The sequence below is a fragment of the Corylus avellana genome, chromosome 6 (assembly GCF_965113065.1).
Source record: "Corylus avellana chromosome 6, dhCorAvel1.hap1.2, whole genome shotgun sequence".
Lineage (NCBI taxonomy): Eukaryota > Viridiplantae > Streptophyta > Magnoliopsida > Fagales > Betulaceae > Corylus > Corylus avellana.
Window position 1 is genome coordinate 6,759,105 of NC_142495.1, and position 15,355 is coordinate 6,774,459.

At 36.0% G+C, this 15,355-nt stretch overlaps 4 protein-coding genes across 4 annotated transcripts; 2 read left to right on the forward strand and 2 right to left on the reverse strand.

Annotated features, from left to right (window-relative positions):
* Positions 1–748: 748 nt before the first annotated feature.
* LOC132186640 (uncharacterized) lies at positions 749–1,945 on the forward strand. Its single transcript, XM_059600625.2, has one exon. It carries the CDS (start codon positions 788–790, stop codon positions 1,721–1,723), a length of 936 nt encoding a protein of 311 aa, XP_059456608.2. The 5' UTR covers positions 749–787; the 3' UTR covers positions 1,724–1,945.
* MEE49 (Ribosomal RNA processing Brix domain protein) lies at positions 1,916–6,346 on the reverse strand. The gene is made up of 11 exons (XM_059603188.2): positions 5,989–6,346; positions 5,797–5,877; positions 5,241–5,336; positions 5,010–5,093; positions 4,853–4,922; positions 4,586–4,668; positions 3,864–3,943; positions 3,295–3,393; positions 3,087–3,195; positions 2,251–2,340; positions 1,916–2,112 (listed from the first exon to the last, which is right to left on the reverse strand). The coding sequence occupies exons 1-11, from the start codon at positions 6,241–6,243 to the stop codon at positions 2,074–2,076; spliced, it is 1,086 nt and encodes a 361-aa protein (XP_059459171.2). The 5' UTR covers positions 6,244–6,346; the 3' UTR covers positions 1,916–2,073.
* A 2,186-nt stretch (positions 6,347–8,532) lies between these two features.
* On the forward strand, positions 8,533–10,057 carry LOC132186641 (F-box/kelch-repeat protein At3g06240). Its single transcript, XM_088517805.1, has one exon. The coding sequence runs from the start codon at positions 8,570–8,572 to the stop codon at positions 9,731–9,733; it is 1,164 nt and encodes a 387-aa protein (XP_088373931.1). The 5' UTR covers positions 8,533–8,569; the 3' UTR covers positions 9,734–10,057.
* A 2,116-nt stretch (positions 10,058–12,173) lies between these two features.
* LOC132188670 (WAT1-related protein At3g30340-like) lies at positions 12,174–14,089 on the reverse strand. Its single transcript, XM_059603191.2, has 6 exons — positions 13,893–14,089; positions 13,722–13,784; positions 13,515–13,631; positions 12,879–13,287; positions 12,529–12,680; positions 12,174–12,444 (listed from the first exon to the last, which is right to left on the reverse strand). The coding sequence occupies exons 1-6, from the start codon at positions 14,072–14,074 to the stop codon at positions 12,279–12,281; spliced, it is 1,089 nt and encodes a 362-aa protein (XP_059459174.1). The 5' UTR covers positions 14,075–14,089; the 3' UTR covers positions 12,174–12,278.
* Positions 14,090–15,355: the final 1,266 nt, after the last annotated feature.

Genomic DNA, 15,355 nt, shown 5'->3' on the forward strand with positions numbered 1-15,355 from the left:
GAAAAACGACTCAGCTGTCTCTACCGCATCAAGGGCAGGTCTATAATTACATTGAGTTCATATTCTTGTAAATGTCTTTGCTGGTTCAGAACGAGAGTTTTCTGGAGTCTTTGTTTTTGAAAGGAAAAGGCAGCTTCATTTTCTTGCCCATCTCTGGTTTTTTCTTATGGGCTTGGTGAGAGACGTGGGTTGGGAGAGATTTTAAGGAAATTGGCAACTCCCAAGTGGGGGGAAGTTGGAATAAGGAAAAGGGCAAATCACTTTTTTTTTATCACAATTATCTCGCGATGCTAACGTGATAGCTCTAACCATCTTTTAAACCAGTCATTGTTAAAAATAAATAAATCACAAGGTTGGTTGGATTGGGATGTCGAGATTGCCGGCAACTCATAAACTATGCTAGTCTCGCTCCTGTCACCCTATGAATCTGCTAATCCATAATCAGGCAGTTGCAATCACTTACCAAACAGCATCGCTTCGGAATCAAGTACCCTCAACATCCATGCCTTTGCTGCCTTACTCATCTCCACCTACATCCAACTGAGATGTTGCTTCATTGTTAACAATTCAACATGTTTCTTATTTTAGCAAGAAAAAAAAGGGCATATAGTCACTTTTGGACAAGAAAATAAACAAGTAATTGGTTGGTCTCTCTTTGTCCATTATAGCTTCAACTGAAACATCTCAACTAACTGATGGCCTATGCTCTTCTATTTGTTAGGTAAGATGCCATCATGGCCTCCATAAAATCATACCCAGAAAAAGAAGAAATCATTAGGCAAACACAATGAATAGGCAACTCTTGCGCCCAGAAAATCCAGCATTTCAACCTCAATGGGCCTCGGAAGATGTCCGCCTAAAATTCTTCAAATGTGTTAGATGGCAGCTAGAAGAAACCATGGATCCGATTGACTGCCCTTATCATTACTTCTGCGATAGCACTTATCCTGGCAATTATCCGCCTGCTGTGGACATGCTGGTATTTCTCTTCATAGTAGCTTCATACATCACAACCCTCTTCATTATGGTAATGGACATATCAAGAAGAGGGCAAGCTTGCCTTGGTCAGTCAAAGAGGTACTTATTACCATCTGGTCCAGTTTCCCTCCCAGTAATCCTCTTGGCACTAGCAAAAGGCTACCGAATCGACACCGTATTTCCCCTGTCGAGCATCGGCCCTGCAATCCTCCAACTGGTTCACATTTCCGCTCTCACTTTCAACCACGGCGGCGCTAATAAAGACGTCAAATATGCTTTCTTTGAGGCATCAACGATTTCAGGGATTTTACATGCCAGCCTATACCTGGATTCTGTTCTCTTGCCTTACTATACAGGTTTTGATGCCCTGGTGTCGTCAACCTTTTCAGGTGAGTGTGCATCCTGCGTGTGTAGGAAAGAGGCTTTGGTTGTGGGAGGGATGTTGGTGTCCTACAGGGGATGGTCACTCACCACATTTTCGGTTGTGGGTGCTCTATGTTTGAGGATTATCTGCAGGTTGTTTGGAGAGAAAACAGGAAATATTATACTGGTTAGGCCATGGCTGGAAAGTGCAGCTTGGATCTTTATATTGAAGGATTGTGTTTATCTAGCTACAAACTCCCCACCAGAGAGGTCATTGTTGAGAGTTGCTGCTTTTGGAGGTATATTTGTTTTGATTTGCCTTCATGTAATCAAATGGGTATGCACCATCATAACAAAATCGCATTCGAAGTGGAAGAAATGAGTACAGTATCATTTGCATCACAAAGAGGATAGAAAAGACAATGATCAGAAGAGACATAAATTTTCCTTTAATGGGAGAATAATGAGGAAAACAATAATGTTCAAATGTAAAATAGTCTTTTTTCGACTATCGAATACAAAATGGCCAAAACTGATCATTAAAATGCATCAAGCATCACAAAATATATTAAAAAAAAAAAAAAAACCAACCCTATAACTCAAATGGTCCATCATATTGAGGGAGACAATTGGGATTAATTTCAACATCTTCTCCCCGGGTACCAACCCTCTTCACCAGAAGATGCTTATACTCCACCAAAAAGGTAGTTGAGAGCAATATTCCAAAGCAAGTTACAAGAAAAACCTCCTTCGGCTTGTGTCCATTTCCGGCTGACATACAAATTGGGAAGGAAAGCATATAATGTGTCAGACACATAAGGGGAAGTATTTCTCTTTCTATTTAGAACAAAAAGCAAGATAAATCATCAGAACAAAACAGCAGCCTGATTTGGTTGGTAAGTGGACTACCTTATGAACCCACTCATATTCCCCGCCTTTGGTATCAAATGTTCCATGCTGCAGACTGATCAACTTCAGTGTGAACCTAGGGCCACATTCCTGCATGTTTATTGGATTAAAATACATGCAGACCATGCAGACGTCAAAAGATATAAAACATAGCCAAATACAACTGCTGCTAAACTCATCGGAATTATTAATGAATTTCCATAGATGTCTTAGGTATCAACCATGCACCATAGCAGAGTTACTGGAATTCAATTTTAGTTTAGCAAATTATGTTTTGCATCATGTGAACTGAAAGTCATTTGCTATTGTCGATGCCGAACCTTTATATCTTCTAACAGACAATCAAGTGTATGTGTTTTAACTTTTCTACTTGCAGAGTCACCACTAGATGGCATTATCAACAATGTGGATGTCACAATAGAAGTATCTACATATACATTTTTGCTGCCCCTAAGGCAACTGAAACCTGATTTCACATGAAGTTTAAGGATAAAAAGAGAACCATGCAAATCTGACTTAGGACCATCCAATCACATTCTAACATCTAGCTAGGCAACTTGAATGAGCTATATATACCACCTAAACTCATCGTACCCTGTTCCTAAGGAAGCAGGCAGCATGTCACATTCCCATCCCTAATTTCCACCTACTGTATGATCACACTCTAGGTAAGGATGGGCCAAAGTAGGGTAATATAGACTTTTGTATTAGTGGAGTGATGTTTGGGCTCAATTCTTATATTTTAATTGGGAGAGGGCCTTTTTGAGAAATTTGTGGAGGTTGCAATATCAAAATCTTGAAATACAAATGCAATTAACAAATAAATCAACACTGACCTGAAGGCGGGCAACTACTTTCTCCTGAGGAGCTTTCGCTAACTTGGCATCCTTGGCCTTTTTACCTTCCGAGTTAGTCTCCTTACTTTCTTTGCTTTCAAAAATGTACCTGAATACATGATAACAGGAAGTATTTGTCAGAAAGCCAAACCTATAAAACAGTATACAATTTTTATTGCAGTAGCTTACAAAAGCAACAGAAACACACCGGTGATGCCGAAAGAATATAAAATCTCGCTGATTGTGGAATGTGACAACTCTCCGCCCACGAAAATTTGGATCTTGTGGGAAAAGTGACTGTATTAATCTAAACGTAACAAAACAACCAAGAAAAATATTAAGAATAAAGTCTAAAAACCACAAACTTCTTCATTTCTTATACACATATATAAGATAAGAAAATTAAGATGCACTCAATTCATTCAATTCAATCAAGACCATATATATGAAGTGTGTTTGAACTTTTAAGTAGCAGTCACATCTCATATGGTTTTGAAAAGATATTTCCAAAATGTCTATCTTTAATTATATATAAAAGATAAATGCTACATGCACTACCAAATCTATACTCCCAAGTGCACACTCCCAAATTCAAACTAACATATCAGTAAAAAACACCATTGGATCCAAAGTGCACAATCTCTAGTTCACACTCCCAAACATGGCATTAAAAATCACCATTTGATCCAAAATTCAATGGTAATTTTCATTGCCATGTCAAAGAGTGTAGACTTGGGAGTGTATGTAGCATTTCTATATATAAAATAAGGAACATACCTTCCAATACGATGACCTAGGCGTGTTGTGAAGTTAGTCAGCACAAGCTCGGGCTTGTGACTGGTTGGATTTCCATGATTCTGCAAGAGGGGGAGGGGAAGACAATGAATACAAACGAAACAATTATTTCTTTAACAAATTTCAAACTAATACTTGTAACATGAAAAATTAGGCATCATCCTACTTACCAAAGCGAAACCTGATGTTACAAGAGTTAGTATAAGGGTGGTTATAGATATAATTTTATAAATTGCTATTTATTTTCTGCGTTTCTTTCAAAATTGCCGTTGTTTGTCAATCTTCTTTGCGTTAATCTGGTGCTGGTGTTCATTAACCTTGTGACTGGTTGGATAAGTCAATAAACACAACAGAAGAATGCCTTCTTTCATATACCACACGTAATAGTAGCAAACTAAAAAATAAGGCATAACACTAATTACTAAAACCAACAAAAAACAAAAAAACAAAAAAACAAAAAAACATAACCACATAATGTTAAGCATGTGATTTTAAGAGTGGTCATAACTTCATAAATTCCTGTTCTAATTCCATGATTGATTACAAATTTCGATTTTTGCCCATCTTACTCTGAGTCAATCTGATGCAAGTGTCCATTAAGCAATTAAAAACCATAATCTATTTTTAATATTGGTCAACACAATGGCTCACATGATCTCATTAATCAAAGGGCTTGTATCAATATATAAACATCAGCAACAAACCTTAATATCCTTGCGCAAAACAAGCTTTGAAAGCTTGAAATGAGCAGTAGGTCCATCAGGTACCCCCATTATTAGGAGAGCATCTACAAGACAGCCAAATGATCTGACAGTCAAAATCCTCATATTAACAACAAAGGGGAATGAAAAAGAATAAAAAATCTCACACATTTATTTATATTCTCAACGTTCAAGTAACAGAAAATCAAGCCTGCGAAAAGTAGTCACATCACAGATTCCATATGAACTTTAGCAAGAAGCATCACCAACCTGGTTCCCTGCGATTGGTGTGAACAACTACGATAGAAGTGAAGTCCTTGTTCTTAGCATATTCTACAATCTGTAAATGCCAAAAGGGGGGATACATCAAAAGAAACTTCAAATGTTTTGAACTTCATGCTCATAGAGGGGTGAAAATCAAAAGCACCTTTTTCAAGTCATAGGTTCCTCTCTTGTAGTAATGTGCATTTGGGATCACAGAAAGTAGTTCTGATATAAAAGCAGGTCCCCTCTGCAAAACAAAGATAATCTAAGCATATTAGCCAGCATCTTGCTACAGGAAGGTTCAACTAGACTGCTGCAGTATTAGAGATACATAGTCATGATAAGCTTCACAGGTGGCTTAAGAGAACCAAAAATGGCAAAGAGGAGGACTTACAGTAGAATTGAATCGGGCAGTGGTGATTAAAACTTTTGCAGTACCCTCACGCTTTAAAACTACACTGAATTCATCAGCATCATTTCCAGCAAACAGCTGCAAATGAACACAATTAACAGGTCAAGTGCAAGAGTTATTCACCCAAGTGATTCTGATAAAATGATCAGATTTAGATAAATGTAAACATGTCAATACAAACAGTTATTTATCCTATAGTTAGCCTCTTAGTTGCCACTCCCCTTAAATCATTAGCTTCCATAGTTTATACACTAAAATTGAGATAAGGTGACATTCAATTATTATATGACATGAAGCATAAATTCTGGTCCATGACCTTTATATATGTGGGCTGTCAATTTAGTTTGCATAAATTTGCAAGCCAAACAGCAAGATCTATATATAATAGATAGGTTCCCTTTCCTTTCTAAATGAGGTTTCTAAGCTATATTTTTCCATTCCATAAAATCCACATAGCAATACATTAGCTTAAAAATGAAACAAACCCAGAAGAAGAAAGAAAGCTATTGAAATTGTTTGCAAGAATGAGAGAAAAGACCTCTTCATCATCCGGCTTGCACACAGTCTCATCTAATTCCCTGGTGTTCTCAATCGTACGAGGAACACTCCTTGGCTGAGGCTGCAATATTAACAAACCAAAACAAACAATTCAATTTACTGAAAACGAAAATAGAAAAAAAAAAAAAAATGGAGATTTAAGAAATAAAAAGAAAAAGAAAAGGCAAGGGACCTCCTCGCCGAGCTCGAGAGCGCGCTTCTCTGCGGCGTCGCGAGCCTGGATCTTCTTGCGCTTCTCGACCTTCTTCTGGTGCTTGAGCTTGGCGTGCACCTCCGACCTCCTCTCCTTGTTCCTTATCATTGACGGCACTATCTCCCCCGCATTCTTTTTCTGCTGTTGCTGCTTATTTCTGTATTCTTCGTTCTCCTTCTCCTTCTCGAACGCGTCTTCTGCTTCGCTTTCGCTCGCCTTTCTCTTTCTCCCCATTCTTGATTTCACTGCTCACTACGCACTGTACCCGTTGCAACGAAGAAGAAGAAGAAGAAGAAGAAATTGGGGGGTTTTGGCTGTTAGGGTTTTTGCAAGGGAACCGGGTTAATTTAATTTAATTTTTCTAGGCAGCGACAGCCGTTCTCGTTTTATAACCCCAGCCAATCACCTCTTGCCTTGTCAGCTATATAATTTAGTCCATCAAACTACTAGTAATTTTCATTTTAACTCCATAATATTCAAAAAGTGATAAAATAACTCTCTAAATTATCAAACAGTTATAATTTGGCCACTCCGTTAGTCATTAATTGTGAATTTTTCATCCTATTTGACGGTAATGACTAACGGAGTGGTTAAATTGTAACTGTTTAATAGTTTGGGTACTATTTTATCACTTTTTGAACATTAGAGGACTAAAATGAAAATGGCTGGTAATTTTAGAGGCTAAATTATATTTTTTTCGTGTGTATATATATATATAATGAACTTAATGATGATTGAAAATCTCAAATTATTATTATTATTATTATTTAAGTGCAAGTAGCAAATGAGTTGTTTGGCAAATTAAATGGTAGACCAAACGGTGAAGCTATAAAAATTTAAAAATCTCTATGCTAATCATGTCAAATAGACAAATTGGGATGAAGAAATAATATTTTTCAATAATAAATAATTTATTCTAACTCTCTAATCGATTGGGAAATGGGCTTTTAGATATGGAGAGAAAAAAAAACAAATCAAAGTAATATTTTTATTTAAAAATGGCATTAACAACTTCCCATTGAATTTTTTGAAAATTTTCAATAAAAGATTGAAGATCAAGTTTAAGATCAGACATATCTTACTTTGTAGCCATCAAAATATCAACCTTCAATACCTTATAGTGAAGGAGTTTTAAAGTTAGACAATTCTCATCAATTATGAAGAATTACCAACCAAGTAATTTTGAAGCTTTAGCAGCATATCAATGGTGCCATTTTTCTTCTTTGATTATGGATTAGAACATTACTTTCTTATATAGTAAGGAGTTAGGGCTGGGTCTACATCGGCCAAGAAGTAAGAGATAGATGAGTTTAGAACTGAATATGAGAAAATAGTTTAGATCCGAAAGAATGACTCATTCAATATGTAGACATTGCTTATGTTGAATAAATAAATTACTAGACATAAAGTTTAGTTATTTTGTATGACAAAGCAAATGAAATTAGAGAATCAACCATTAGCAAATTCATGGTAACATATGGTAAAAAATGCTTGTTACTAAAGTTTCAATTGATTTGACAAACCCTAACTCAGTTTGATGACAACTAAAGTCCTACCACAGTTTTATTAACTAGCTAGGATGATAAAATGATTGTTTGGCAAAGCTTTTATTCCCTTCATTACTGTATATGCACAATTTTTTTTTTTTTTATTTAAAAAAAAAATCAATATAAAAATATTTTTATTTTTTATATCACATCATTCACTTTTTATTACTATATATATATATATATATATATATATATATATCACTTTTTCATACAAAAAAATTCAAAACTTTATATCAGATCAATCATTTTTTACTATAGTAACAAAGGCAAAAAACCATTTGCCGAACAATCCCAAAGAAAAAGCATACGAAAAGCTTAGGGGTTGCTTGACAATGACCCTAAAGTGGCCCATAACTATTTTTTAAGTTTTTTTTACTCATAACATTTTTACTTTTTACATCACATTAAATCTATCAATAACTTTTTATTACTATTCAAATAAAAAAATAACTACAAAACAATTTTTGTTTGAACTTTTCCATACAAAATATTCTTACTTTTTTCGACTTCAATGAATTTTTGCTACAATTCCAATCAAATGCCAAACAACTTCTTAGTGAATCAAAGAGAACCTAGGAATTTACAATAATGATAAAAATAATCATAAGTAACTATTTATAAAGATATGTTTTCAAGAGGTTACTCACTCAGTTGTGACAATGTTTTATAAAATGAAGGACACTAGTTCGAATAAAGACGTGGACATGCCATTCTTCTAAGTTTTCAACTCATGAGTCATGAGTCATGCCCATCTTTTGTCAATTCTTTTTTAATTTCACTCAATGATAAGTTCGGGAAAAAAAAAAAAGAATAGAGTTGGACATAAGATAAACCGAGATTAAAAAAAAAAGCTTTATCCTATATTCCTATTTATATTATATTGTCCATTAAGTTATCTTTACAAAAAGAAGTAATCACTATAAAATAAAAAAAACATACAAAACGAATTAAATCATTTGCCCTTTCAGTTAATTTCGCCATTTACATTCTCTTTGTAGACCACCGTCGAAATGTCGGACTGCATTCCGAACGAGGTTGTCACCGATATCCTCTCACGATTGCTCGTGAAATCGCTCATCCGATTCAGATGCGTTTCCCGGACATGGAGCTCTCTCATCTCCAGCCCCCACTTAATCGCCGCTCATCGTAATTTTACTCTTTCCAACACCCACCACCCACCTCACCTTCTCTTTCGTCACTTCAACGACCAACACAAGAATGAACGCTTCACTCTGCCTTCTTCAGATGATCCATTTCCTCGCACCCTTTCTCAAGAAATGGAAGAGAATGGTGTTTTTTTCGTATACCCATCAGATTTTATAGAATTGCCTTTCCCACGTAAGAGCATCAACCAATCCTTCAGCATAGTTGGTTCGTCTATCGGCCTACTCTGTCTCAATATTTGCTACAACGATGGCTATGTTTTTTGGAACCCTTCTATTCGAAAAGCTATATATCTTCCGGACCCCAGCATCAGATTTAGTTCTCATGGTCAATTTTTGCATTCTCTTGGCTTTGGCTATGACCCCACAACCGACGATTTCAAGTTGGTGAGGGTGGCGTATCTTGAAGGCATTACTGAAACCGTTCCACCTCCGGTTGAGATTTATACCCTCCGCACCGGCGCCTGGCGCTTTGTTACCGCCCCAGGTCCTCCCTATGTTATCGATGAATGGCCCTTATCAGTTTTCGTCAATGGGGCAGTTCACTGGCTCGCGCACACTCCGTGGAATAAGGGTGATTTTCGCAACGTGATTGTATCGTTCGATATGGGAGCTGAGGCGTTTCATGAAATGGATTTGCCTGAGAGTTTACAAGGGTCGGAACACTTGAACGTGACTGTTGCGGTGCTTGATGGATTGCTTGCGCTTGCCCCATGTAACGGGTGGTGGGGGGAAGAATCTCACTCTGTGTGGGTGATGAAGGAGTATGGTGTAGTGGAGTCTTGGACTAAACAATTTGATGTCGATGTTAGAGAAGGATTAGGGAGGGTGATAGCCTTCAGAAGAAAGGGTGAAGTTCCAGTGAACAAGGCTAGTGGACAACTAATTTTGGATCTTCCCATTTATGGCTTAACAGAGTCGTTTTATTTGAATACTTACGTGGAGAGCCTTGTCCTACTGAATGTAGCAGATGGAGTTTTGGGAAGGCAGGACACTAAGAATAGCAAGTAAAGGCCAGATATGTAATGCTAGTTTTACTTCATACTTGTTTGCGGTTCCTCAATTAGTGTGCTTAACATGATTCTGTTATTGACCTTCTACATACGCCTGCAAAATGCTTATCAAATTGCTGGTCCAAAGTGACTGGTTTATGTCCATGCATTATGCTGCAGTTATATATTTACAAAAATAAAGAAAAGGGTACAGCAATATGTTCGTGTATCTTGGGCAGAGATGTTCTCTCTTTTTTTACTCTTTTGTTTTTGGGGGAGAGGGGAGGGAGTTGGAGTCAAACTCAATTGTTGTTGTCGGATTCTTGAAGTTCTAGAAGTTACTATGCCATAAGCCTGTAGATATCATTCTGAAAGTACATTCATTTCTTTCAAATGCCCATTATAACTCACTGTAGTTTGTTTTGGGTTCTTGTTGTGTTCTGTGTTAATGAATTTTAAACAAAACCTGCCAGGACCGTTGAGCATAATTTGCACCAATCCAAGTTTTGAATAGTAGGTAATCATGCTACTTGGGAGAAAAAAACTAATTAATGACTATGGGTTTTCTGTGTTCTCTTGAGCCTGGTAATCTTCAATGGAGAAGTAAAACCGTAAATAGTTATGGAGCTAGGAGGAAAATTAATTTGATAAATCATACTCAAGTTATGTCATGTGTGTCTATTCTTTAACCACAAAGAAATTCCACTAGTGGAGTAACGTGCACTATAATTTCGTTGTAGTTCCATCTAATGGTGATGCTGCCAATTGTTTGAAGGAAAGTTTATGTTCATAACAGTCACCAGGGAGATTTAGTCTAATTCTTCAGTATGTTTTATAGTTGTTTTGATACATGAGTTGTCTTAGATTCTCATGTGCGTTTACGCTGCCGATGAAACTGACCCTACCGATGCCTCCACGCTGTACCAGCCGACCACAGTTGGGTTTCAACAGTCTGGTGGCATGGTGTCATGGTGACGTTTTCGTTTTAGTGAATTTATCTAGTGGTGGTATACGCATGAAGAATAGCAAGAAAATGCAAGATACGTGATGGTGGTTTTACTATGTACTTGTTTACAGCTCCTCAGTTATTATGCTTAATATAAGGCTAATATTGACATTTTGCTTGCATTTTATAAAACCCCATATAAAATATAAAATGCTAATTGAATTGCTCGTCCAAAGTGATTGATTTTCTATAAGGTTCTTGCATCTTGTGGAGGACCTTATAGTAAACCATTACCATAATATTATCTGATACTTTCAGACTGCTTCAGGGTTGGAGAAATTTTGATGCATGCCGCTAGGTCTGTTGAGTATAATTTGTGTCGATCCAATTTTTGATAGTAGGTAATGAAAGGGGAAAGAAAACTTAGGTAAGAATGTTCTAATGCTTGTTGGTTGCTGAAATATTTTTTCTTCTCTTGAATGTGTTTTTCTGCATTGGAAGATGACAAGAATCAAAACCTTAAGTAGTGTTGGAAGTTGGAGGAAAGTTAATGTGATAAATCATGCTCAAGTAATGTCATGTGTCTATTCTTTGACTGAAAAAGAGTGCACTAGTGAAGTCACATGTGGTATAGTGTAGTTGTAGTTCCATCAAATGGTTGACGCTGCGAATTGTTTTTTTTTTTATTTATTTATTTGAATTTAGTAAAAGTTGGAGGGGAAGAAAATGAAATAGCAAATGTGGGCTTGGTGATGGGATGAAGGAGAGGTTTTGTTTATAGCAGCTACCAGGAAGGTTTAGTATAATCCTTCAGTATGTTTTATGATTGTTTTGAAACTTTAGAGTTATCTGGATTCTCATGTGTGTGAGCTCATGCTCGGCAGAACATGTGCATGAACGCATGTCATATACTATGATTCTAAGGGCTCAATACCTGTTCGGGCTAAATTCCCAAAATCATGCTTGTTGAATGTCTTTGTATCTTTGTTAAATAGAGTGTGAATTTACTGTTGGGATATAATTTTCCTATTAACCATCTCACATGGTGAAAGATAGCATCATGAATATGCTTGAAAATACTACTAGTCATTAGTTGTCAGCTCTGTCTTGATAATAATTGTTCCCAAGTTATATTGATTATCTATGGTCCTCCCATCTGTAGTTCTTTTACTTCCAACAATATATTAGAGAATGGATTTTTTTAGCATGTTACTGCTTTTTATTTTCAGAGGGAGAGGTTAAGTTATAGCAGCCACCAATGAGGATTAATCTTTTTTTTTCTTTTTTTTTTTTTGTTACTTTGTTGGACAAAGAATATTAATTCCTTATGTGACAAGGAAATTACTTTCCTTTCACATTTAAAAGATTTAAATAAGTATTTTATTCAAAATAGAAATTTGGTATAACTTTCTACAGCTGTAATACAAAAAGTTGTCATAGCCGTACTAAACTGTAGTCTGTCTTCATCCATCAAAACAAAACCATACCCTCGTTTCAGCTGGTTATATTGCCTTTCATTATTCAATCAGATCAACATGAAGAATGGGTTGCAGTAGTTCAAGATGTTTGAACCCATGCTTTGGTGATTGCAGAGTGTAGGTGCGTGAATTGATTGGAACTAATCAAAACTGGTCAAGGGCAAATTTGGTTGATTTGTGACAGGTATGACCCTTGACACTGTATTACAATCTGCATCTTCTTCTGCTGTTTGGCCTTGCTTCTCATTGCGTTTACCCCATAGAAGAATATACATGCCAATTACAACTAGGATAGATCCCAGAATACTGTTCATTACCAATGAAGAATGTTAAGGACAATTTAATATCTGATAAACAACAAATTATTTAAAAGTGATAAAAGGTATCAACCTTCCAACGTAAATTTGTTCATGCAAGATAAAGAAATCAAAGATAGCTACAAATATCTCTATCAGGGGGGTAAATGCTGACGTGAAGAGTGGACCTCTTTGTTTGACACACCATGACATCGCCACATAGCACAAGCCTGATCCCACCATCCCCTGTGTCCAAAAATGAAGAACTAGGTTTATGGAGTATCCTAATTTTGGATTAAACGCTATTCAAAGAAACCTTCCTTATTTGAGCCGTTCATTGATTGTTGGATCCAACATTAAGGAATAAGAGATATAAACATGAAATTCAAAAGAAAATCACGATTATGTGCACTGCAACTTTTGAATCTTAGAAAGAGTACTTACAGCATATATGACAGTTAATATCTCCAACTTCCCTTTCATAACCCACATGCCAAGGTTTCTCTCCGTGATCAAACACAAGACTGCAGATTGAATGGCGCCAAAAAAGCTCAGAATTGCAGTGCTAGAATATTGACAGGGATATCTTTTGCCAATCTTTGCTTGTATAAGGAACCATGAAGACCACAACAAGCAGCCTGCAGCATTAAGTATCGAACCAATGGCCCACCTTTCTGTCTTAGCCGAAACCATCATGGTGTCTTGGTTAGCTATGTGAGTTGTGGCTCGTGATTGTGGGTTGTTTAGTGGAGTTCCTTTGTATAGGGTTAATAACAAAGCACCACCAATGCATACCACAGCTCCCAACACCTTAGCCCTCCCGTATTTGCTCTTTATGTTCACTTTCTCTAGACTGCAAAGAGTTACCATAGAGTGTCAATTATTATGGCTCGTTTGACAATACTTTTTATGACAGCTTTTTGCTTTTTAGCCAAAAAGAAAAAACATTAACAAATAATTCAAAATACAAAATACTCTCAAACTACTTTCACATTATGTCACATCACAACTAAAAAGTAAAAAGCACCCTTTAAAAAGTTTACCAAAGAATAAAAGTAGGCGCCTATTGCTTTTACTTACCCAAATGGAAGTGACAGTAGAAATGTGTTTACAGGCACCATACTGATGAAAGCACATGTGAACGTAGCAGATGTGTATTGAAGTCCAAGAAGGAACAAGTATTGTGTGAGTGTTACCCTGAAAAAATTAGTAGTTGTCTAAGAGACTAAGACTACCAGTATCTGTTGTAATTGTAAGAATTCAAATGGACAATCTGCCATAACTAACCCAACCAGAGCACTAAAGAAAAGTTGACATAAGATACAAGCTGTAAGTTCAGGTCTGCTTTTCCTGCAAGAAAACCAAGTATTTTAGTCCCTTTATTAAACCTGTTCAAAAGAACAAGAAAAGTAAATTGATGAGAACAATCTTTAGATGAAAAGGTTTAAGAAACTATACCTATTCCAGAAGTAGGCAATGGGCCCCAAGAAAATAGCAGAAATGGACTGTCGGTATGCAACGATAATTAATTGGTTTGTTCCTTCATTAAGAACCTTCTTAAGAAGTAAATTCACTATGGCCAATGCAAAATTGACGACTACCATGGCACCAACAGGCTTCCATTCTCCAAATGAATTCATCTTAACTGGATGCACACCCTCCTTTCTCTTCTATTTTCTTGTGCTTTGAACCACAATGCAGTTAGACATGTTTATGCTTCTATATATAAGCCAACCACCTCCCCAAAATGGGAACGAACATGAATAATATCCTGCATCAAATCAACCCCTTGGAAGCAATCTACTTTAAATCTTTCTTTAATTTTCTATTGCTCTTTCCCTGGAAATTTTGCATTAGTGAGATCACAGCATCATTAACTGCTAAGCTAATATGTGCATCATCATTACATGAACACAGAGATTCAACATTATTCTTGACTTTCCATTTAAATATTAACCATAATGAGGTGAGAATCTTGATGCCAGTAAAGCTTTTCTGTTATTATAAGTAAAGCAGTAAGCATCATTAGAAAGTAGCACCAAATGGGAGAGCATCATTCGAAAGTGATCACAGATATATATGATCAACCATCCCTTTCTTCTGCTTGGAATCTGATCCAGCATTTCTCTAAAATATATCCTCAACAAAACTAGAAAGAATGAGTTCATCGATTTTATATATCTATTGTTGAGGATAAATGAGAAAATAAAACGATAATACTATTGTTGAGGATCTATTGCGAAAAGGAGAAGAAGACAAAAAAATATACAAAACTGATGATGAATGTTTGAAAAAAAAAAAAAAAAAAATTGTTCTTTCCTTGTTTCTCACGTTCCCAACAAGAAAATATGGAATTAGAAAAGATTGAATGATTGAAAATATGAGTGTTGGCAAGAATATAATAGAAAAAACAAAAAAAAAAAGAATTGGAATAATATTTAAAAGAAAGTAGAGAAGAGAATAAAAAATTTGTCGAAGCGTGTGTAGAAAAAGCATCAGCTAAAGTAAATAATAGTACTTTTTGATTAGGTTATTACATGACGTTGCTTGAGATGCTCTTATTACTTCAATGCATTAATTCATTTCCCAATGGTATAAAGATTCTGAGATGTTTAATTTGCTGTATACCATTTTTGATCACCATAAAATTTTGAAATAAACGGGAATTTAACATGGAATTAAAATAAAAGTTTTGAGTTTGAACATTATGTAGGTTATTTATCTAGGATTAAAGTATTAATTAAATTGTGGGGCAAAATTATAATTTTATTTTTTCAAACAATTTTGCCACTTTGAAGTTAAAAGTGTAAAAGTAAGTTTGTGTAATTAAGAGTAATGCTACGGAGTAGCAAGTAGCAACCCACTAGCAACTCGTCCGCATTTTTGCTAGTTAACTCAACCTGGGTTAACCAGCTTTTAAA

Excerpts from the sequence above, each read along its gene's own strand:
- LOC132186640 (XM_059600625.2), top strand. The coding sequence starts at position 788 with ATGAATAGGCAACTCTTGCGCCCAGAAAATCCAGCATTTCAACCTCAA.
- MEE49 (XM_059603188.2), bottom strand. The coding sequence starts at position 6,243 with ATGGGGAGAAAGAGAAAGGCGAGCGAAAGCGAAGCAGAAGACGCGTTC. Across the intron at positions 5,878-5,988 it reads CTCTCGAGCTCGGCGAGGAG|CCTCAGCCAAGGAGTGTTCC; the intron begins GTCCCTTGCCTT and ends TTAATATTGCAG. Across the intron at positions 4,669-4,852 it reads CACCAATCGCAGGGAACCAG|ATGCTCTCCTAATAATGGGG; the intron begins GTTGGTGATGCT and ends GCTGTCTTGTAG.
- LOC132186641 (XM_088517805.1), top strand. The coding sequence starts at position 8,570 with ATGTCGGACTGCATTCCGAACGAGGTTGTCACCGATATCCTCTCACGA.
- LOC132188670 (XM_059603191.2), bottom strand. The coding sequence starts at position 14,074 with ATGAATTCATTTGGAGAATGGAAGCCTGTTGGTGCCATGGTAGTCGTC. Across the intron at positions 13,632-13,721 it reads TTCTTTAGTGCTCTGGTTGG|GGTAACACTCACACAATACT; the intron begins GTTAGTTATGGC and ends TAATTTTTTCAG. Across the intron at positions 13,288-13,514 it reads CTACTGTCACTTCCATTTGG|TCTAGAGAAAGTGAACATAA; the intron begins GTAAGTAAAAGC and ends AACTCTTTGCAG.